The sequence below is a fragment of the Delphinus delphis genome, chromosome 7, assembly GCF_949987515.2.
Source record: "Delphinus delphis chromosome 7, mDelDel1.2, whole genome shotgun sequence".
In the NCBI taxonomy this organism is placed as follows: domain Eukaryota; kingdom Metazoa; phylum Chordata; class Mammalia; order Artiodactyla; family Delphinidae; genus Delphinus; species Delphinus delphis.
This window is the reverse complement of record NC_082689.1, coordinates 90,666,181-90,689,888: the sequence shown is the minus strand read 5'-3', so window position 1 is coordinate 90,689,888 and position 23,708 is coordinate 90,666,181. Positions and strand designations below refer to the sequence as shown.

The following is a 23,708-nucleotide window of genomic DNA, read 5'->3' as shown; positions in this document are numbered from 1 at the left end:
CTATTGTTTCATTGGTTGTAGACACAGAGCAGATATTTTCTTCTACATTTTGAATGAAGTCCTTCCTTTTTTTTCCCTTAGTAGTTTCTTTTTATAGGACTCATGTGCTTTTCTTCACTCATTAATTATTCTTAAATGAAAACAGTGTTCTCCAGACTTGATTCCTTGTACTGGAATGTAATCTCAACACCGCCGCCTATACCCCTGCAAAGTGCAATACTTACATAGCTCTTCTGGATTTTGCCTCTTTTCTTTTATAGACTTTGCCAAGTTGCAAAGCACCATCTAGTCACTAATGTCCTGGCCAGGTTATGATGATTAATTATGTGTCCAAATAGATGTAGTTCAAGAACAGCCAATTGGGAGGAAATTTTATGAGACGGTACATATTATCTGGTAGGGAACACTCTGATAGGGACAAAGTCTTATCTGAGAACCTGTGTGTCTGAGATAGAGGTAGATTTCTGTGGAATATAATTCTTCAGCATTGCCTGTTGTGTCTCATTCTGTGTTTTTAGTTGGTCAGAACTTGGGGGTCTGAGAGACACGTAATATTTGTAGTTTCCAGGGCTGTTCTAACTTCGTAGCCCTTTTGATTTTCATAAATATGTCAACGGAAAGGTGAAGGAAGGTGAATCAAATATTGTTACAAGTTTCCACGTTATTTTTTGATTTTATGTTTTTGATCTTACTATTAAGCTATATGTTATTTTTTGATTTGTGACAGTTTTAGAAAGCATGCCTTTGTATAATAAAATCTGTAAGTATTAACTTCATTCAGATTTCAAGTATTATATGGCATAAAGTTTTATGGTTTTATTTCTAAAAAATTAATTTTCATCAATTTAAATGAAATCCTCATGTTTCCTCATAATGTAATTTGAGAAAGTAATTGTTTTATGACTGTTTAAATACTTCTTTCCTCTTGATTCAGTTAGTTAAACTTTTTGATTAGTAAATTAAACTTCTTTTCTTTGTAGTAAAGCACTCAACTGTGTGGGATATTGCATAAATCTTAGAAGACTACAATAAAGTGGCAATGTCTCGGGAACCCACCCCACCTCTCTCTGGAGATATGTCTACTGGTCCTATAGCAGAAAGCTGGTGTTACACACAGGTACATGCTGTTTAAAATGCCTTCCTTTATGTCACTTACAAGTTGTGTAGTATTTTGAGAATATTGTGAAGCACTTTGGCATTGTTACCAGAAGTGTTAGAAGAGTGGGTCAAAGAATGTTTAACATGTGACGGGTCAAGAGTGTAAAAGTCATCATTGTAAAAGTGCTTTTCTGAATGTTTTAGGTTAAAGTTGTAAAATTTTCCTACATGTGGACCATTAATAACTTCAGTTTTTGTCGAGAGGAAATGGGTGAAGTGTTAAAAAGTTCAACATTCTCATCGAGCCCCAGTGACAAAATGAAATGGTAAGATGTTTGTTTGTTTTGGGTATTTGTTTTTGATATGATCATCGGCTACTTTAAAATTTTGTTGTTACTGTTTCTGAATGGATATTTGTCTAATTTTATATTAGATTTATAATAAGTTCCTAATAGTATAGAGAATTGTAAAGAACTGTGAGGATATTGACAGGAGTGCTGTTCTATTATTAAGATTTAACATAAAAAAAAGAAATAAGATAAACTTACTTTGTAAAAAAATATATATATATTAGTGGATAATTGAAGACACTTCTAAATTAAAACCAGTTCTCTTAAAAAAAAAAAGATTTAACAAATGATTTCAGTATCCTCTCTCTTGAATGTTTAAAGTATTATTTTCCTCCTTGTGAGCCTATTGTTTTATTTTAGGTGCCTGAGGGTAAATCCAAAGGGATTAGATGATGAAAGTAAAGACTACTTGTCCTTATATTTGCTTTTAGTCAGCTGTCCAAAAAGTGAAGTTCGAGCAAAATTCAAATTTTCCCTTCTGAACGCTAAAAGGGAAGAAACAAAAGCAATGGGTAAGTGATTTCCAAACTGACTTGAAGAAGTCTCTGTGTAACTATGTACTGTGACTTCCACACTTTTACTTAGAAAAACTTAGGATTTTTTTTCCCTAAAACCTAAAATCTGCTTAACCCAAAACATTCATTTTGGCTGTTAATTTTAAATACCAGTGTACAGTTACAGTTGTTTTACTAAGTCTTAGACTTCCTAAGACATGTAAAATTAGTTTTAAATCATATTAAAATTTAAATTTTTTATGCCCTAAAATGACATTCACTTTTCACTTGTAAAAACAACTACTGTCAGGGCAAGATGCCTGGTTCAATGCCTGGCATATGTAATAGGTGTTCAGGAAACATTTCTTTTTCTTCCTTGCCATTTTTGCCAGATAATAAAATCTGAAGAACAATGTGAAAGGAGTTTGAATGTCCTGATATTTTGTCACTAGAATTTTTTTGAGCAGTGGGCTGAACACTGACTGAAAGGAAATCAGCTTTTCTTAGTCTCAGGACCTGTTAAATTCAATTCAAGCTTCTGAATTATAGCCAGCTGAAACCATGTAGCCTGGCACTTCATAACAGAAGATCATTGTAGGAAATGTACAGTGTGCATAGTAGGAAAATATGAACTGCTGCATTAAATTTGAAGTGATTTCTGGAAGTGAATAACAAAAATCAAGTACTAACCTCACTACAAAAAACCCTCCAAATACACACTTTAATAATATATTTTGTTGCTAAGGTAATACATAGTTTCACATGTGTTTTCACATTGTCTAACATTTAAGACAGGCGAGTGTCTTAGTTCAGGCTGCTATAACAAAGTAACATAGACTGGGTGGCGTATAAACAACAGACGTTTATTTCTCACAAATCTGGAGACTTTGAATCCAAGATCAGGGTGCCAGCATAGTCAGATTCTAGTCCGACTGTTTTACTTATAGACTGCCAGTGTTTCACTGTGTCTTCACATGATGGAAAGGGCTAGGAAGCACTAATCCTTACATTCATGAGGGTATCTACGCTCATGACCTCATCTAATCCCACTCACTGACCTCTTAATACCATCACTTTGGGGATAGGGTTTCAACATGAAACTTTTGAGAGGATACAAACATTCAGTCCTTAACATGGAGTATCTCAGTTAAATTTATTACTGGTTTTCTACCTTCAGCTTGTATAACAGATAATGAATACTTTCTGTAAAGGACCTTGTTTATTTCATAGTATACAGCTGTTAATCAGTATGTTAGGCATTTGAAACATTTACTTCAGACATTTATTAAATCTTTTACTAATCATACTAAGACCGTCTTCTGGACTTTTATGAAAATTGTTTTTAGAGGTAATGGGACTATGTCTGAAGACCTAGAAATGATAGGGGACTTTATTTAGCTTTTTTACCAGTTAATGGATTTTTCTCTAGTTAATGCAACTTAAATCAGTGGGATGCTTATCCCAGGAAAGCTTACAGGATGCCCTGGTGATATAGAGCATCCATTTTTAAAGGGAGAAACAAGAAATGAGAGGTATGTTTCTAAGTTGGTTCTGATATTAGATGATGAATAGTATGCCTATGCCAATGTATTTTAATCCTACTTCATTGTTAAAGGGCTTAGATTGTTTGAAAGATCTCTTCCTTCTCCTTGACATTTGATCTGGCTTTTCTTCTACTTAGATATCTAGGAATCTGAAAGTGAGCTCATTGATAATGGCCAGAAATTTTGGTAGGCTGTGAAATGATCTGGTTCTACCTAATGTAACTCTTTTGACATTTTACCTATGAACACACATATCTGTAATTTTTATGATGGATGTATTGGCCCAGTCCTATTTTTCACATTCATTTAACTGTGTTATCATTAACAGAATGTTTCTTGGATACTTGTTTATTTAAACTTTTATTCTGTTTTCCACCAGAAAGCCAAAGAGCATATCGATTTGTACAAGGGAAAGACTGGGGTTTTAAAAAATTCATTCGAAGGGATTTTTTGCTTGATGAAGCTAATGGTCTTTTACCAGATGACAAGCTTACATTATTTTGTGAGGTGGGTACATTTTTTATTCAAGGAACTCACTGTTTGGCTATATTTAGTGATGAAGCAAAAATATACACTAAGTAACTGGTGTAATTGGTAATATTTTATATGCAAATATTTAACCATGTAAAAGCTGACTGGATTTTCTTAGAAATCAATGTAGTAGCCCAGTCTGAAAAAATTCTGTCATGTCTTTAAGCTATAAATTGTATATACAGTTATACTACCACATACTAAATACTTCTTCCTCATAGGAAGACTATGGATGTATATAGCTTCATATCAAGATTTCTGAATATCTTCTTCATTCTGAATAATTCTAAATAGATGGTCAGTATTTTCTGTCATATTCAGATTGATGATATTAAACATTATTACTAGTGTATCAGTTTGAATCCATACTTGAACGGAAGTGAAAGTGCCTGAAAAAAGGCTGGGAAGCTTTTTGTTCATTCAAGCAGTTAGATTCATTTATTCAAATAGATGTTAGCATTATAAGCAAAAGCATCTCAAAATTTTTAAGATATACCTATGTCTGTTGACAGACTTATAAGATATAATTATATGCATGAAATGTCATCTTTTGAAACTTACCAGCATTGCCCCTTCTAATAATTTACACTTATGATTTGTCGTAATTTGAGGCTTGAACTTGGTTCTGTCATTGTTATTACGTAGCTTTATCTATATGAATTGTTGAGATGATCAGGTAACCTCAGCATTAAATATATTTCAGTAGGTTATTGTAGACAGATGAGTGTCTTGGAAGCACAATAACTTCCTTAACTGCTACTAAGGTAGCTTTACTCTTTTTATAGAAAATGTGTAAAATTTCTTGGCAAGATTTACAAACTAATTGAAATATGGCCCCAGAGACTACATAGTGCAAATATAGTGCATCTTATTTTCACTTAGACAAGTTAAATGAACTGTATGATGAATTTGTTATGAATACAATTATTTGGTTGATAAAGCACATACCGCAAGTGTCTTGAGCAGAGCTTATCATTAAATAATTTGATAAAAATACATACTAAAGCATTTGTTGCCAATAGATAAGATGCTCTAAGTAGTATTTTAAATAATTGTAGGTTATGTTATTTAAGCATTCTTTATTTATTTATTTATTTAAGCATTCTTAACGTAGAATCTTTTCATAATTTTAGCAGTTATCTTAAATTTCAGCATGTTAATTTTTTTTAATCACATAATCTTAGAATTTAAAGGATCTTAAAGGTTGTGTAATCCAGTTAAGAAAAAAAACTACTGCAGCTAAAAGTCTTTTTGTGAATAAACATTTTAAGAAAATATTTCTTTTTTTAGAATTGAAATATTGTTTACTAAGTATATTTCCCTAAGTATATTTTATTGGAACCTAGACAACCAAAAAGTTCAGAATGAAGGCTGAAATTAAGATCTTTTTCTGATACAAGTTTTCGAAGTATACTTTTTATTCACATGCTAAATTATACAAGCTAGTGACCTCCTAAAAATCGAACCCACCATGACATGTATTTTAAGTTGACATTGATCAAATTCAGTTTTGGATGCTGTAATACATACCTTTACTGATGTAGACCTTTATACCCTGGGCACTGTATTTAACATAGGTGGGCAAAAAGTGCTTTGAACAAACATTCCTTGTGCCCTTTCCCTCTTTATTCCGTACCTCTCACTGATGCCCTTCCTTCTACAGCATCTCCAGCACTGCTTGCAGAAGAGGAGGAAGCATTGCACTGGCCTACCTAAAGAACTGCCTCCTCCCCTCCCCTGCAAGTGGTGCTGTAGACAGGTAAGGCAGTCTGGTGCTACTCTTTGGTGCAAGATGTAAATAATCTTGCAAGTTCCATACTATGAGTCAAATAGCCAGAGGTAGAAATTTCTGGCAGTGTAAACAGTTCTGCCCCTTCTCTCCCAAAGTGATGCAGAAAACAGGAATTGAGGAATAAGTAGGAAAAATAGAAAATTGGTTAAATTGCTTTATCTTTTGGAATCCAGCAGATTTTAAATAATCTTATGGTTCAAAGACCCATGCTATTCTATGGTATACAGAAGACTATATATACAGGTAGAATATATGTAATGAATTGTTCATAAAATTAAATTAATTCATTTAGAAGGACTTTTTTTCCCCTCCTATTTTTCTGTTGCTAAGTTAACCTTTCTGTTTTAAAATACTTTTGATAGTGGATGGAAGTTGGGTTTTATTCTCTAAAAATGACAAAATGGAAAACTGACAACCTGATTTCTATCATCTGCATTCTAAAAAAGGATACCTGTCTATGAAAGCCAGAAAGTCTAAGACCCAGTATTCTAGAAGATGATATGAAATTGGACTACTAAAAGTTTATCACTTTGGAGCCAGTGTAGGGGATGGTTAGGTAGTTGATTAGAGTGGCAGAATTTGTAGTACTATGCACCTTTGGATATTCCTAGCTAGCCTTCAGAATTAGTTTAGAGAATTGAGAGTTTTAAAAATAGGAACCAGTAGTCCCAGATTTCCAGGGAAGTCACAGCTGATTAGAGCCTGCACATGTTCATCTTTAGTCTAAATTATATTCTCAGAGTTGATCCAAAAGCAAATTTGAAAAGGAGCTGTCAAATGAGTTTGAGGTTTTACGTTGTCAGTTTTGAGTATTGTGCATTTGCTGTTTTATTTTGAAAGAACAACAGTTTAACCTCAGGAAAGAATCTCAGCCTTTCTTCTGAATTTTTTACTCTAGCTTCCATTCAGTAAGAATGTTCATTACCTATATTTGAATATGTACTAGAAAAAATGAAAATTTTACCAATTTCTTAATTATAGGTATCAAAGAAAATAATCATCAGAATTCATTGCATATCAGTTTTAATTAGATCATTAATTTCTGCTCTATAAGTAGTCCCTTGAATACTCTTCAGAATATGAAATTTTAATTATGTCTTACTTAAAATTTGTGGTTGCTGTGATAATAGTATGTAGATGTGTATGCCAATAATATAAATTCTTCTGAATTGTGATTATATATACAAAGTACAAATATATCATCATCAGTATCTGTGCCCGATAATAATGGCTTTATTTTTTGATCCTTTTTTCCTTCTATCACCTGATTTTTGTAAAATTTTTACATTAAATATATTGTTTTGAATTAAGACAATTAGATAATAAGTAGAATTTAAGAAATCTTTTCCTAAATTTAAATAATATGGTCACATTTTCATGACTCCACTGCATACTTTATGCAAGTAATTGAACTGTTCAGTTTAATCCAGTTTCTGCTCTCTAGAAATTTCAAGAGCAGTGCTGATGTGAACAAGCAAACACTGTCTTTGTGATCCTAACTAAACCCTGAATATTAATACCAACATTTTTGATTTATGTATCGTTAAGTTATAATGTATGGTGTAACAGAGCAATAAGGTAAGGATTAGTGAAGCTTTTTTTTTTCTGTTTTGTAGTTTGTAAAATTTTAGAAACAATTTGAATAATTAAAAACTTAATAGAAGAATCTTTATTCATGAACTTATTTATGTGCACAATGTCTTGGCTCCTATATTTAGAAGAACATCTCAGAAGATTGTTGTGATAAATCCCTTCAGAACCATAATTGCATTAACGTACTACTAATTTCTTTAAAAATCCAAAGAAATACTGTCTAGTACAAAGAATGCTATAAAAAGGGATGTAGGTCTAGTCTTCCTCTGATACTGACTAGCAGTGGATTTAGGACACTTTAGTTACCTTCTCTGGATCTCACTTTTTCAAATTTTTTTTTAAAAATGAGGTGATTGGATTAGATGATTTCTATAATGTGCGATTCCAAAAGGTTAATAAAAGCGGACAAACAAAATGGTTAATAAAAATATCCTCAGAAAATGAAGTTTTCTTTAGAAGCCGTCTATTCATTCATATGAGATAGATGTTATTACATCTGGATGAGTGAGGACTAATGAGATTTAATATTCTTCAAACATTTTATATTGGACCATTACACTTTCTTAGCATGTTAGTAGTTTGGTCCAATTTATCCATTTCCAATTTACAATTTCTACATAGTTTACTGTATTTGTCCTTACTTATACTTACTTTTAATTAACAAAAGCCTTATGAAATATGTTTTTAAATGAAAAGTCATCTATCGCTGCATAACAAACAACCATAAAACTTAGTAACTTGAAATAGTAGATAACTAATATAGCACTTTTTGTGAAAGATGGTTCATTTACTCTTGACACATTTGATTTACTAGTTGAGGTAGTATTTTCTTCAATTTATTAAATGTAATATGAAATTCCTAGTAATAGTATATTCCTTTTCCTAAAAAATTAGTGTGCCAAACTTAGTCAGTAGTGTTTTAAGACTTCATTCAGTATGTAGTCATCTGAGAGATAATTTAATCCATATATATTGGACTCCATATAAAAGCAATGTTGCAGTCATACCAAGTTTTATTTATTGATTATTTTACAGGTAAATAAAAGGTCTGCAAATCGAATTAAATTATATTTATATTGTTCTTACTGTTGATTTTTTTAAATAAAAAATTTCATTGAACATTAATAACTACATTGGTTTTGTGAGAATTCTCATACTTTAAAATTTAAATCAATATTACTAGATATTTAAATCAATTTGTTTAGAGTTGAAACATATAGGGACAACACTTAAAATACTTCCCAAATTGCATATTGTAGTCTGTAGTTTTAAAAAACATTTTAAAATACTCTAAAAAGTCATAAGAGTGATGCTGTGTTTATTGAATGTATAATAAACTTTAAATGTTGATAGGTCTGTAGTGTGAGGAAATAAAAATTAAAGAAATTTCTTACTCCTCACAAAAATACCTTCTCCTTGTTTGAATTTGGAATCATATTATGACCTTTTTCTTGTTGAGAAATACTTTTTGTGATTAATAGCCGAGCATTCCAAGGAATCATTAAGCCATTTATTTACATAAAATGTCACTTTAAAATGATCTAGTTTGTTTCAATTGTTTTCTACATTATTTCTCTCCTTTAAGTTGTGTCCTTAAATTCAGTTCCCAAGTATTACTATTTTTGATCAGGAGTACATTGAATTTTCTACGTGATTTTAATGATAAGAAGTTTAAGTTTAGACTTAGTAGCTTATTATTGATATTAATTTATAAAAGTGTTTTTTCTTGCTGTCCCTTTTTTATTAGGTGAGTGTGGTCCAAGATTCAGTAAATATATCAGGACATACTAATACAAATACTTTAAAGGTGCCTGAATGTCGACTAGCAGATGATTTAGGTAATCTCTGGGAAAACACAAGATTTACAGATTGCAGTTTTTTCGTGAGAGGACAAGAATTTAAAGCTCATAAATCTGTACTTGCAGGTACTTTCTACTTTTGGGTAATATAGTACCTTTCTTTCATAAATTTGTACATTAAATAATGATGCTTAATCTTGTTACAGCTCGATCCCCAGTTTTTAATGCAATGTTTGAACATGAAATGGAAGAAAGCAAAAAGGTAAACATGGTTTAAAGGGCTAATATTTGTACAAATGTAGAATAGTGGAATGTATATTTTAAAAGTAAAGGTGCATTTTCTTATTATGATTTTAGAAAGAAATAGAAGGATGGGGGGAAATATGTTCTATCATAGAAAAATAGATGTAGCTTACTGTGGGTGAATATTCCACATAACAGCTATTTCAGCACCCTTCTGGTAGCAAAATAAGTGGGTAGTTGTTATCCAAAAGGATAGCTGTCCAAAAGGACTGTACTGGTCCATAACTATTTGAGAGTTCTCCAGTTAAGATGTATATTCCTTCTTTCTAGACTTTGAGTTGATTTTGGAACTTGTTTTCTAGAACAAAGACAATTCCTACATTCTTTTTGCCACTATAATAAGAGGATATTTATTAGATTTAATAAAGGACATAAATTATGTCATTATTAGTATGCATGAATTGTAATCAAGATACAACCTATTTGGTTTTCTCAGATATTTCTCTTTCACCTGTCATCTTGAAATGTAGTCAGATTAAAGACCAGAGGTTGATTTTTGCGGGTTGCATTACACGTGAGCCTTATTGCTCCAACTAGGCAACTCCTGAGTTTATTTATATGTCTCAGCTTTATTCTCCCTGCAGAACTAGAAGCTGCAACGAAGTAGCTTCTTTCTTTCCTTTGATTATTGGTCTGGGCAGGTAGTATGATCAGTCTTCTGATCAATGATGTCAAATGTTATTGTCATCAAAGGGTCAGAAAAGTTTGGTATTGTTTAGTGTTAACTATTTAGCTTCATTGATCTCAGGAGAGAGACCAAATACAAAGATACAGGAGCAAAAAAGCAACTGGTCCTCTTTGGACTTGAGTATGTCTCAAGTAAAGAGGTGAGGTGCCCGTAGATAATATTACATGCCGTTTTTGTAGGAGACTTCTGAGGTAGTGGGCTCTGGTATGTTCTCAAATACCTGACCTTACCTTTGCTTAAAGCTGGGACTAGAACCAGTGGTTATTGAGTCTTAGGCATTGTATTACCACCTAATTCTTTTCAGCAACAAAAAAAGTTAATAACCATCTTCTTCTAAGATAGAGGTCAGAAACTGAATTCAGATGTATTTAGTTTGGCCTTACAGGTTTTTTTGTTTCTGTTTGAACTCTTTTTAACTGAGAAGTTGGGGTTTATGTTCCTCCATGGTAGTGCTTGACTTGGTGTACTTCTCTTAGACCTGCCTGCCTCACTTTGCCTACTTACTTAGCCTACTGAAGATTTACTTACCTCAATTTTAAAATACACTTTGGGGCTTTTAAGTTGCTGTCAGTTTTGCTTTGGTTCATTTGTGTATGTGTGTGTTCTTGAAATATAACTTTTTTGTTGTTGTTTTCAATACCAGAATCGAGTGGAAATAAATGATGTAGACCCTGAGGTTTTTAAAGAAATGATGAGATTCATTTACACAGGGAAAGCGCCAAATCTTGACAAAATGGCTGACAACTTGTTGGCAGCTGCAGACAAAGTAAGTAATTCGGTCTTAAAGAGCTGAAAAATGTCCTCAAGCTTGATGTATCTAGAAAACTATCATCAAATGAGAACCCCCAATAACTTGAAATATTGAACCAATTTATACCGTTTGTGGATGGCTCTTGAGAGTATTATGAAATAATACACAGTGGGATAATATAGAAATGAAATTTTTTTAAATCAATAAGACATAAAAGTATCTTGAGCCAATTTACAGAAATGGCAGATTAACTGTAGACTCAGTAGTTTTGGGTGTATCATTACCCTGTTTTATGAGAACACACACACAATAGCATATATAGTCTATTGCAATTTTGAGATATTCTTAGTGTTAAGATACAGTGCATGACCTTTGTCTAAAAAAAGGAAAAAAATATTGGGTATTTTTTTCTAACTTAATCTTGTATTCATAGATTTCTTTTCTAATATAAGAGTATAGAGAAAAAAACAATGTTAATTTTATAATGTTCTTTTATAATGGTGATTTCCTGAAGGTAGGGAAACTACAAAAATTTCAGGAAATCTCAAAGCCAGTAGTTCTCAATCCTCAAAGCACTAAAGCACTTTGGGAGCTTTCTCCAAAAGTATTAATGTCCATGGCACTTCTGTCTGTGTGTGTATGTAAGTGTGTGTGTGTATGTGTGTATGTATATGTATATATAGTGATAATTATACTCATTTTGAAAAATGGTACCATTGGGAGAAACTGGGCCAAGTGTATATTACTATCTCAATAAAGATTTAAATGTAAAAATGCCATTATAATAGAGTCAAAAATTTGAATTACGTAGACATAAATCTGACAAAATATGTTCAAGACCTGTATGCTGAAAATTATACTGCTAATAGAAATTAAGGTAGACCTCAATAAATGGAGAGAAAAAACTTGTTCATGGACTAGAAATCTTAACATTGTTAAAATGTCAATTCTCCTTTGATTAGTAAAACCAACATGTCACTATCAAAATCCTAGCATGCTTTTTGCAGGGGAAAAATTGACATGCTGATTTAAAAATTTTATATGCAAGTGCAAGGACCTAGAATAGTCAGATAACTTTGAAAAAGAAGATCAAAGTGGAGGACTCATAAAGGTTCAGTATTTAAGACAGCATTGTATTGGTGACAAGAGAGACAAATAACTCATTGAAGCAGAATATAGAGTACAGAAATAGACTCACATGTATGACTACTTAATTTTTTATAAAAGTGCAAAGATAGTTTAGTGGAGAAAGGATAGTCTTTTCAATAAATGGTGCTATAGGAGTTGGATAGCCTGTGTCCAAACAGATGTACTGTGGTTGAACTCATTTGAAAAAACTTTGTATGCGAACTTCACATCATATACAAAAAGTAACGCAAAATAGATTATAAACCTAAAAATCTTAAACTTCTAAAAGAAAACATAGGAGAAAGTCTTCGTGATCTTACATTAGGCAAAGACTTCTTAGCTATGACACCAAAAACATAATACGTAAAAGGAAAAATGATAAATTGGACTTCAATGAAATTTAAAACTTCTTTTCTTCAAAAGACATAGGAAAATAAAGACTAGCCGCAGACTGGGAGAACATATTTGCAAAGCATATATTTGATGAACAACTTTGGGGTTTGTTTCTGTTTTTTGTTTTGTTTTATTTTTTAGCAAATTGTATATTTATTTATTTATTTATTTTTGGCTGTGTTGGGTCTTCGTTTCTATGCAAGGGCTTTCTCTAGTTGCAGTGAGTGGGGGCCACTCTTCATCGCGGTGCGCGGGCCTCTCACTGTTGCGGCCTCTCTTGTTGCGGAGCACAAGCTCCAGACACGCAGGCTCAGTAGTGTGGCTCACGGGCCTAGTTGCTCCACGGCATGTGGGACCTTCCCAGACCAGGGCTCAAACCCGTGTCCCCTGCATTGGCAGGCAGATTCTCAACCACTGCACCACCAAGGAAGCCCCTGTTTTTTGTTTTGATGATGAACAACTTTTGTCCAGAATATAAATGATTAAGGACTTTTGTATTCAAACTGTATAAAGACCTCTCAAAACTCAATTATAAGTAAACAAAGTTATTTCTAAAAATAAAAATATTTGAACAGACACTTCCTAAAATAGTGTCATTCAAGTATATCAAAAGATGCTCAACCACATTAGGGTAGTGTAAATTAAAACCACTGTGAGATACTTCTGTAACTATATTATAATAACTAAAATTACAAAGACCATACGAAGTATGGTCAAGGATATGGAAAAATTAGGACTCTCATATACTGCTAATGGGAATGTAAAATGATACAACCACTTTGAAAGACCGTGTGGCAATTTTTTTAAAGTTTTACACATACCATATTATTCAGCGAGTTTACTTATAGGTTTCTGCTCAACAGAAGAGAAAGCATATGCCCATACAGTGACTTGTATATGAATGTTTATAGCAGCTTTATTTGTAATGGCTAAAAACTGGAAACACCCAAATGTTTGTCAGTAGATCAGTGGAATACTATTGATCAATAAAAAGCATAGAACTATTGATACATAGACAACAGCATGCGTGAATCTCAAAATAATTATAATGCGTGGAAGCCAGACAAAAACAAATGCAAATTGTATGATTCCATTTATAGAAGACTTCAGAAAATGCAGACTGTAGCAGTAGAAAACACATCAGAGGTATTGCCTGGGGTGGGGTGAGGAAGAAGGGTTACAGAGAGATAGAAGGAAACTTTGGGGAGTAATGAATATGTCCACTCTCTTGATTTAATGATGGTTATATGGCTGTATAAACTTATCAAAGTATATACTTTAAATATGTGCTATTTATTTTATGTCAATTTTACCTCAATAAATTGCCAAGGATGTTCTGATAACATACACTAAGTTTTTAATGGTTATGAATATGATTTGTTTAGCCTTATAATTTATTTTTCAGAATTAAGTAGTGACAACATGCAGTGTACTGACTGGTGTTTAAAATAGTAGAAAAGAGAAATATACTCATTAAGAGTATTGAGTAATAAGGGGTTTTTAAAGAATAAAACTTTATTTAAAAAATATCCTGTATCTTGCACTTATGCAAATAGAAATTTCTTAAGAAAAATTAGTCTTTCTCTTGAATGCATTAATTCATACTTTCTTTATATTTAAAGTAATTTAAAGACTTTTAAAGTACCCTCAGTTCAATGTGTAATGGGCTTAAACTTCATTTTCTAAGTTACAAATATCGTGTATTTAAAAACTTGCTAGTTTGAGTAAATGTTTAATGTTATGTTTTCCTTTTGGATAGTATGCACTGGAACGGCTGAAGGTCATGTGTGAAGAAGCTTTGTGTAGTAACCTCTCAGTAGAAAATGTTGCTGATACCCTTGTCCTTGCAGATTTGCACAGTGCGGAACAGTTGAAAGCACAAGCCATAGACTTTATTAATAGGTAAGCTATGCTTGTATTTCAGTGGACATGACACCTTCAACAATTCTTCACCGACCTTTTTCTTAAGTGTGTTTAAATCTTCAATGCAGGTGCAGTGTACTTCGACAGCTTGGGTGTAAAGATGGGAAAAACTGGAACAGCAAGTAAGATGACATCAGTTTCTGACTTAAAGTTGATCTGCATACATGAAATTAAGTGTTTGCATAGCCTTTTGTTCATCTCCAATAAGTATGAATCCAGATATTAGTTATATGAAGCAAACTGCCAGTTTAAAAAATAATAATTTGACTACTTAGTGGATTCTTGAGGCTATGTTCTGTTGTAGATCAGCTTCTAATGTGAATTGGGATGGACGCTCTAATGTCTTAAGCACGTATGTTCATGTAGTATATAGCTGAGTCCAGGTATTTCAGTGGCTGGAGATCCTGCCCTTGCCCCTTCAGAAAGCATTTCTAAAAATGTGGGAAATATTTATTTTATCCTATGAGGAAATGTACCCTCCATATTTGCCTAGAAACTCTTGACATTTGAATGCTAACCCACTGCTTCTTAAGGTAGCCAGATAACTTGCATCACATGTTATATTAGGCTAACTGCCTACCATTCCAGAAATAGTAGCAATTTGATCTTTCCTTTCCCTGGTAGATTATAATGAGCAGGGTAGTTGTGACATCTTTCTAAGCCTGGATCTTCGGAATATGATGTAACTATTAGAATTTATTATTCCCTTTTTTTTTCTTCTTCTCTCATTTTATTTATTTATTTATGGCTGAGTTGGGTCTTTGTTGCTATTGCTGTGCACGGGCTTTCTCAAGTTGCAGCGAGCGGGAGCTACTCTTCGTTGCGGTGCGCGGGCTTCTCATTGCGGTGGCCTCTCTTGTTGAGGAGCACGGGCTCTAGGTGCGCAGGCTTCAGTAGTTGTGGCTCGTGGTCTCTAGAGCGCAGGCTCAGTAGTTGTGGCACACAGGCTTAGTTGCTCCGCGGCATGTGGGATCTTCCCGGACAAGGGCTCGAACCCGTGTCTCCTGCATTGGCAGGCGGATTCTTAACCACTGTGCCACCAGGGAAGCCCTTCACTCATTTTTAGAGTAACATTTTTACTCTTTGCAATTATTCAGTATCAGGAGTCAGGAGGTTGAAGAATTTGCATATGCTTTTGGTTAGTTTTTGCCTGTAAACCCTTAAACTACATTTTTGCAATTTATCAAAAGTTGATACAACTTTTGATAAATTGCATTAGAGACAAGAAAATGAATATTTGATTTATGGCCCCTCGCTTTCGTCTGTTTTGATAGAATTTGAAGTTGGTTAACTGAATTCTTAACAGTTTGTGAATTCTGTTTTATGAAAGTAAAAATTAGTGGCTACTTTTAAGATATTGATTATTGTATATATTGGTCAGTGTGTGATAATACGTTATCATGGCATGTGATCCTAGAAAAAAATCAAATGACTGTTTTGTGATTCTTTGTACTTTGCCACTTTCAAGCTCTAGTTTTATTCTGTTAAGAAAATATTTTGCCTTGTATAGCTTTTTCAATGTCAAAAAATATAAGCTTATTTTATATCCCGTGTAGAAGCTGTATTGTACATAGAGACCTTCAATAGCTATTTGTTGAATTAAATAAATGAAAATGTCAGGTAAATTAAGAAGTATCTGTGTGATTCTAAACGAGTTGAAATTATAAACATGACGACACACTGGTAATTGGATGTTAGGCAAATTTTTTTTTAAATTGTTATTAGCTGCTATTTAGTGAAGCAAACATTTGTGTAGCATCTATTGTGTCTCAAGCACCATGCTGGGGTCCTGCATATAAAAACAATTATGGGGAAAAATCCTGTCCTTGAGAAATTGATCTAATGACAGGAACACATCCATGAATATATCATTTTATTATAATATGGTAAGTAATGTGTTAAAGAAGGTTATGTGCAGGGCACTTGACTAAGGCTGGAGGTTTAGGGTTGAAGATGACTGAGGCTTGTCTTAAAACAGGAATAGGAATTAGCAAACTAGGAAGGAAATAAGCATTGCAGACAGCATAGCTTGAATCAAAGTATAGACGCGTGAAGCAGTAGTTGATCAATCGTTTGATAGATATTTATGTTTATTATCCAGCAAATTCCCAGGGCACTGTGCTTACTTAGTACAAAGAATATAATGGTGAACATGACAGATGTTTTCCCTGCCTTCATGGAGTTCATGTTTTAGCAGGAGATGTATAAGAATTAAACAAGTAGTTGAAGTTAAGTGTAATAATAGGTAATGTAGAGCATACCCATCTGAGCATATAGCAAAGGGACCGAACCTAATCTAGGGGTCAGAGAAAGCCCTTTTGAAGAATTGTTGTATAAATAAAGACCTGATGAAGAAGAGCAAAGAGGTGGGAAAGTATATCCCGAAAAAGACATTCAGGTGTGCAAAGTTTTGGTGATAAGAAAGAACAGTATGGAGGGTGGGGCATGAGAAGCTGGAGGAAGAGAGCAAAGATCAGATCACAGAAGGCCTTTTAGACATTATTCGAACAGGAATGGGCATACAGTAAATGGTTTTAACCTAGAGTAGGCTGTGATCAGGTGTGTGTTTTTAGCAATGTCTCCACATGCATGGTTGTGGGGAGGTTGAGTTGGTGGTGGTAGTTGAGGAGCAAGGTTATATATAGGTAGGCCAGTTGGAAAGTTATTGGAGTGTTTCAGGCAAAAGATGAGGGCAAAATTAGACTTGACTGGCGACAGTGTGGCCAGAGGGAAATAAAAGGATATAATATTTTGAATGGACAATCTATAATACTTGGATATTATTTGGATGGAGGGTAGTTACAAAGGAGAGAAGACAGGAGACAAGGAGGGATAACTAGATTTTTTGCTTGGGTAATTGTGTTTACTCAGAGCATGTTGTACATCAGGTACAGTAAACAGTTCAGTATTATTATACAGAGTGCCAGAGCATGGAAGTGGGAGGTAGAAGGCTAGGGGGAAGAACTAGGAAACTTTCTCTTTCTAAAGAACTTGGGTACCGGCAATGGAGAAGAGTAGAAGAGGATGTGTTCATGTTAGTGTTTATGTTACTAAGGCAGCATGGAAGCTGGTTTGAGAGGAGCAAGATAGGAGAGTAGAAGACAAATTAGGAGACTCCCATAATAATTCAAATGTGAGATGATGTGGGCCTTAACTAGGGATTCAGGATACCTTTGGGAATTAAAATAGGGCTTTGATGACTGATTGGAAAGGATGGCATCTAGGGTGACTTCCAGGTTCCTGACTTGAATCACTGGGTGATGGTGGAAGCATTCGCTGATGGGAAATGAGAGAGGAAGAATTTGGGCCTTGGGAGAAACGTGTTGAGTTCCCTTCCGACAGTCCCAAATTTATGGGTCTCCAGGCACATCCAAGTAAAGAGAACAAGTGGTTGGGAACAACCTTTGTGGGGAGGCCTAGGACTTAGCAAATCATTATTTATCATCACTGAATATGATAGTTAAAATTGTGAATAGTGGATAAGATAAGATAAGTAAAGAATGTTAAGGGAGAAGAGTCGAGGGCAAAACTTAGAACTCTAAAGAAAACCTGCATGTAAGAGCCAGGGAAAATAGCTCTTGAAAGAGCGGGTATAGAAATGGTAACAGTGGGAGTAGAACTATGCAGACAAGTGTCACACACTTCCAAGAGTAGAATTTCCAGAAAAATTGAATAGTTTCATTTACAAAAGAAAATACCAGTAAGGTAAAGATGATATTTTAATGAATTCAAATGGTTAGAATACATAGAGAGGCAAACAGAATGTTCCAGACATTTTGAAATCTGTAAATTAAAAAAAAAAAAATTGACAGTGCAACAGTGCATTTTGAAAAGTATTCTTTAGTAAACATCTCTTAATTTTATTTTTCAGCCAAGCAGCAGACATAATGGAAACATCTGGGTGGAAGTCCATGATTCAGTCTCACCCACATTTGGTAGCAGAAGCCTTCCGAGCACTAGCATCTGCACAGTGTCCACAGTTTGGTATTCCACGAAAACGGCTAAAACAGTCTTGAAATCTTCCATGAACTGTAGAAAAATGGAACTGACTTTTACTCCTCCAGGTCCAGAAGGATTCTAATACACAAACCATAAGCAAGAGTTGTTTCTGTTGTCTTGTCCACAGAACAGAAGCTGAGAAAGCATATTGCTTGAATTTCAGGTGGATAATTTATGGTTTATTCTTCAGCTTTAAATTAGACTGATTATACTCTAATTCACTTCAAGGCCTTAAATTATCTTCAGTGACTTCTCTTGTTCATATATATACTTTAATTTTTTTATTGTGCCTTGTCATTGTGACCAAGGCTATGCAGGATTGCACTAGCTCCATAATGCAGTAATATTGATAACTGAAGATAATAAGTTTCAAAAGGATCTTCCATTAGTTTGAGAAAGGCAAATGAATATTATAGGGTTTGTCCTATGCTATCTCAAAGTTTAAAACTAGGCTTTCCTTAAAAAAGCACTTCTATTGGAGATTACTGGTAACGTCTCCAGTCTAAGTTCTATAAATACAGGAGAACCTGCTTACCTTCAAGGTAAGTTATGGCAATACACTGCTTCAATTCTAATTTATTTTTCATTTCAGGGGGCAAATATGCAATGAGTTGGCCCAAATTTTTAATGAAATTTGTAGTGTTTTTATGTTATCTGTCCAACAAACTAAGAGAAGCATAACAAACCTTTGCTTGTGTTTCTTTGTGAGTTTATCCAAGTTTACAGTGATTGAGAACTGATTGAGGTTAAGATTTCAATAAGAAGAAAGCATGTTTTGTGCTGAATTAATTTTTTTTTAATTTATAGTGACCTACATTTATATGAAGAATTCTGTACATGTTAAAAGTAAGGATGACCAAATGTAAATTTAATGAGTGGGCCAATTAAGAAGATATATATGCACTTTTAATGTGTAACTTTTTTATACTGAATGGTACTTTTTTTTTTTTTTTTGCTTTTGAGAGAATTGATAAGGTATAATTAATTGTCTTAACTTTTGAAAGAATTTTTAAGACAGATGGAGCCAACTGGGATGTTTGTGATAATAGATAAGGAAGATATTCTCGATTATAGTTAAATTGGTTTGACTTCCAGATATTCATTATTGAATTCACGCCTGTTTATCACGCTTTGGAGAAGGCACCTGACAGTAAATGAATCCTGGACAGCCTACTCTCCTTCTAAAAGCAATGAACTGCTATTATTTGCAGACTAAAGGAGAGAACCCTTAGAAATATGTCAGGCTACACTCTGAAACCTTTTTTCCTCCCTAGCTTTCTCCTTTCTGTCTCAGTTACTGTACCAACATTGTGGATGATAGTGAAATTCTGCATAATGTGAACAGGATAAACTATTCATAAACTGCTTTTCACGGGCCAGTTCTTTATTATAAATGAATTTTAGCTTTAAACACATACACATCTTCAGTTTTCGATAGCTCTGTTTACAACAGAAGTCTGTTCTGGTGCATTGTCCTGGTGAAGCAGGAGCAATCGGTGTCAAGTCACTGCATCTGATTTCCTGTGACAGTGGCAGTATGCTTCTTAGGCAAGATTTACATTTGACCACAAGGGAAAAATTTTTTTCACTGGAAAAAAAAATGCATATACCTATATATTTACATATATAACTTTATTCTCCAGATTAAAATTTGTATAATTCGTTTATTTAGTTTTTGAATTTAGGACAAAAAGAAAAAGATGAAGCGTGAAGTTTTAAAATAGATTTTATTTTTGTTATCTGTCAGTTAGGTATTTACTGAAGCAATCCTAATATACCAAGAGTGATTCATATTTACATTGAACAAACACTGTCAAATAATCATTTGTTATCCACATCAAACTGGAGTTCAAAAAGATCATATTTTCAGATATCTTCATTTCTTGCTGTGTAGCTTGAGTCTTTGTTGTGTTAACCTAAATTTGAAATTGGAAGACTCCCTTCGGATAGAAGAAAGATTCTTACATATGAATGGATTCCATCCTATGTAAGAGTATTATAGGGAGCAGAAATTCACTTCCTTAACTTCACCATAAGATTGAGCCCTTTAAATTTAAAATGTGCAATTTAAAAAAGAAACCACACACACATACATATACACTTTAAGAATTTGAGATTTTGCCAGGGTCTTAGAAGAAAACAAAAGTTCATCCCTCAGGCCCTAGAATTTTGTTGTCATATATTAAAAAAATACTGGTGTATTCATTTATGTCAGATGCACACAGGCGCATTCTGAATTAATTCACTGCTTGGGTCTACATTTCTAACCATAGTGACTTCAGTAATAACACCTATTATAATGAACATTTCAGCTTACCCTTACTTACATACTTACTTTAGTGTTTGTTGCAAATCTGAAGGGTTTTATTATAAAGTTTTTTTTTTTTTAGTTTGGTAGCACATTTTGTACCAAAAACGTCCAACACTGTGCTGTAAGAATATCCACATTTGTAGAAATGTCCACTTTTCAGATAATATAATTCCTACCATTATACTAACAGAATCATATGGTAGTTGATTTATTTTTTTTATTTATTATGTATATTTTTGGTATTGTGGGTTCTTGAGACAATGATACAAAACTGTTAATGTATTCTGACGTGAGTGCTGTAATAGCTTTTTTTTTTTTTTCATTTTTAAACTACAGACATTGTTTTCGGTAGGCACAGATTTTGTCCTGAGCAGTGTTGACTTTTGAACTAAAGCCTGCTCCTGTTTCCCTTTTGTCACCTAAACAGAGCTTTTTCTTAGAAAAGTAGTAACTGGTCTTAAATGTTCCATATTATAAAAGTAACTATTGGAGAACTGTTCTTTAGATTGAGATACAGAAACACTGTATTTGTGCCTTTTTCATTTTTTAATATTAATGTGTATCGGTATTTGGAGCACAAATATGAAGGTGCCATAACATTATGGCCTGCCATTGTTACCTCCTTGAATACTCATGTGTCATTGTCTTGAAATAGTAATTGGAGATTCTTGCATGTATTCCGTGGTCATTTGGGCATGTGTGTGTGCGTGCGTGCACGCGTGTGTGTGTACATGTACTTGTATTTGCTTGGACTTGTGTGTGGTATGTTCAAAAGAGTGAATTTCTGAAAATAGAACTCAGTTAAATGTTGAAAGTTTAGGTTAGTTGAAGTGTATTCCATTTAAATGTGCTTTGAGGGGACAATTGAGAGGAAATTATAATTCTCAAAAATGTGACCAATTTACTGCATGATGAAATGTGAAAACAGTGCCTTTTAAGGACATCAATTTTAAAATTAAGTTTTAAAATATTAACAAAGATCTCTTAAAAAGTTGTCATGAACATTATTGGTTTATTTTTAAACGAGACCTAAGTTAGAGCTTAAATGCCAAAAGTATAGTTATTAATTTATTTACCCATTTGTTTTGTGCATAAATTTAAAACCTAAGCAGAATTGTTTATAAAATTGTGGATCATAGATGCTACCCAGTGTTACTAAAATAGAACACTAGGGACTTCAGTAAGTTGTTTTGTTAAAATCCAACTCAAGCTTTTCTCAAAGCCAAGTCTCCTTGAAGAGGTGAATTGTTCTGAGTTGGATGTTCATGCTCTTTGATGGATAAAATGAAAATATTCAATGTCTTCTTGCAAAACAACGTGGGTGGTTGGGTTTTAGTGTTTTTCAGATTATAAAGACAGCACTTTCAACACACATAAGAGTATTTTGCAAACCTCTTTTATACAGATTATGAGCTCTAGTTTATTTAAGTGTTAAATGGAATGATGTAAATTTTAGGTCCAGTTGAACGAATATTGAGTGCCTACCATGCGAGACTTCTTCACTAGGAATGAAATCACCACACTGTGTCTTCTGTTTGCAGTATGTGGACTTCACGTTTGAAAAAGAATTCTTATATTTAAATCTTTTTCTGTTGTTAAGGGTTTATCCTTGTATACTGTAACCCAGTTAATTTTTGCATTCAGTTTTTTAGAATGAAGATATGACTTAAGTGAGTCCCGTTTTTGAAAATAAAATTCTGCTGAAATTATTTAAAAATCAGTTCTGGGGCAAATTGATGTTCAAGATTCAAATGTATAAAGACATTTTGAACTTTTCAGCCTCATTTTTAATCAGCTGATGTCAATGATGAGATACATACTTTTTGTATCTTGTTGCTGAAAATATTTTTTGCATTTCAGCACATTGAGTTAAAATAAAGTTGATACTACTTATTCAGAATTAATTGGTTTATTTTGTGTTTATTTGAAAACTATGAATAGTTCTTTATCCGATTACTGTGATGCTTTACAAAAAGAGCCATGTATTTGATATGGTAACTTTTAGAATTATGCTTAGTAATTGTCTTTTCTACATAAGAAAACTAGTGTTTTTTTGGAACCTACTAAAAACTTATTCCTTGACTCTGAGATGTTACATATATATGTACTTTAACATATGCATACCATCAATATTGCGTGACTTATGCTAATGCTATGTAATTTAGGTCACCTTTCCCTGGTCCTCCTACCCCTTCTTAATTTCAGCTAATTATTTGCTGCTCTCAAAAAGAGCAAATTTGGGGCAGTGTATTCCTACACCAGCTTAGTAACAGCAACATAATTAGTGCTTAAAAATTACGGCCAAAGTCACAGAAATGCACAGTGAAAAACCTTCCATATTCTCAACACACACATACACATGTCCACACACACTGAATTACCCTTAAAAGAATAAAAGAAGGGTTGAAACACTTAAAAAATATTACCTATACAACTATAGTAAGATAGGACAAGTGGTCATATTCTAAACTCTAAATGAACTGTATATAACCTTTTCCCTTACTCTGCAGCAGCCAGCACCCTTCATACTTTGTTTTAGAAAATTGGAATGTTGTGTTTCCTCTGTTCTGTCACCTCAGAATCATTTGTTTCTAAGAGAAGGCCAAGACTGGCATTTGCTTTTTGATCACTGTTTTTAAATAGAAGACATTGATAGAGATGTTTACATGATTGCTACCTTCTTATTTTTTGTACCAGGGAGGTTTGCATGCAGATGTCTGCAATGATTAGTGGCAAAAAAGTTTGTCATTCCCGTTAGGAGTGCTTCCTTTCCACCTCTCCCTCATCTCTTGCCCTCCACCCTTAATTCCTTTGTAAAGGATTCAAGTGTAGTCCTGCTTCAGTCTGTGACATCAGAGCCAAACAGTTCCTATGGTATCTAATCTTACCCTTTTGTCCAAATTCAAACCAGGCCTTTCGTCCAAATTCAAACCAGGATAAGTGCAAAGAAAGAAAAATTGTGAGGTTTAGGAATAACATTTGCAGCACGCACACACACAAAGGCAACCAGT

General features: G+C 33.5%; 1 protein-coding gene across 5 annotated transcripts in view; it reads left to right on the top strand.

Moving 5' to 3' along the window:
• SPOPL (speckle type BTB/POZ protein like) overlaps nt 1–22,591 on the top strand; it is a 62,504-nt gene extending 39,913 nt beyond the window's left edge. For 2 of the 5 annotated variants that reach the window (XM_060016866.1, XM_060016867.1), the window contains 11 exons: nt 981–1,117; nt 1,303–1,424; nt 1,809–1,960; nt 3,866–3,993; nt 5,681–5,776; nt 9,150–9,327; nt 9,408–9,463; nt 10,836–10,958; nt 14,224–14,366; nt 14,456–14,509; nt 18,259–22,591. In XM_060016866.1, coding sequence (XP_059872849.1) covers nt 1,040–1,117; nt 1,303–1,424; nt 1,809–1,960; nt 3,866–3,993; nt 5,681–5,776; nt 9,150–9,327; nt 9,408–9,463; nt 10,836–10,958; nt 14,224–14,366; nt 14,456–14,509; nt 18,259–18,403 — 1,275 coding nt within the window. In that variant the 5' untranslated portion in view covers nt 981–1,039 and the 3' untranslated portion in view covers nt 18,404–22,591. Of the gene's footprint in view, nt 1–980; nt 1,118–1,302; nt 1,425–1,808; nt 1,961–3,865; nt 3,994–5,680; nt 5,777–9,149; nt 9,328–9,407; nt 9,464–10,835; nt 10,959–14,223; nt 14,367–14,455; nt 14,510–18,258 lie in introns of those variants that run through there. The other 3 variants (XM_060016868.1, XM_060016869.1, XM_060016870.1) reach the window with 3 other exon arrangements.
• The last annotated feature ends 1,117 nt before the right edge of the window (nt 22,592–23,708 follow it).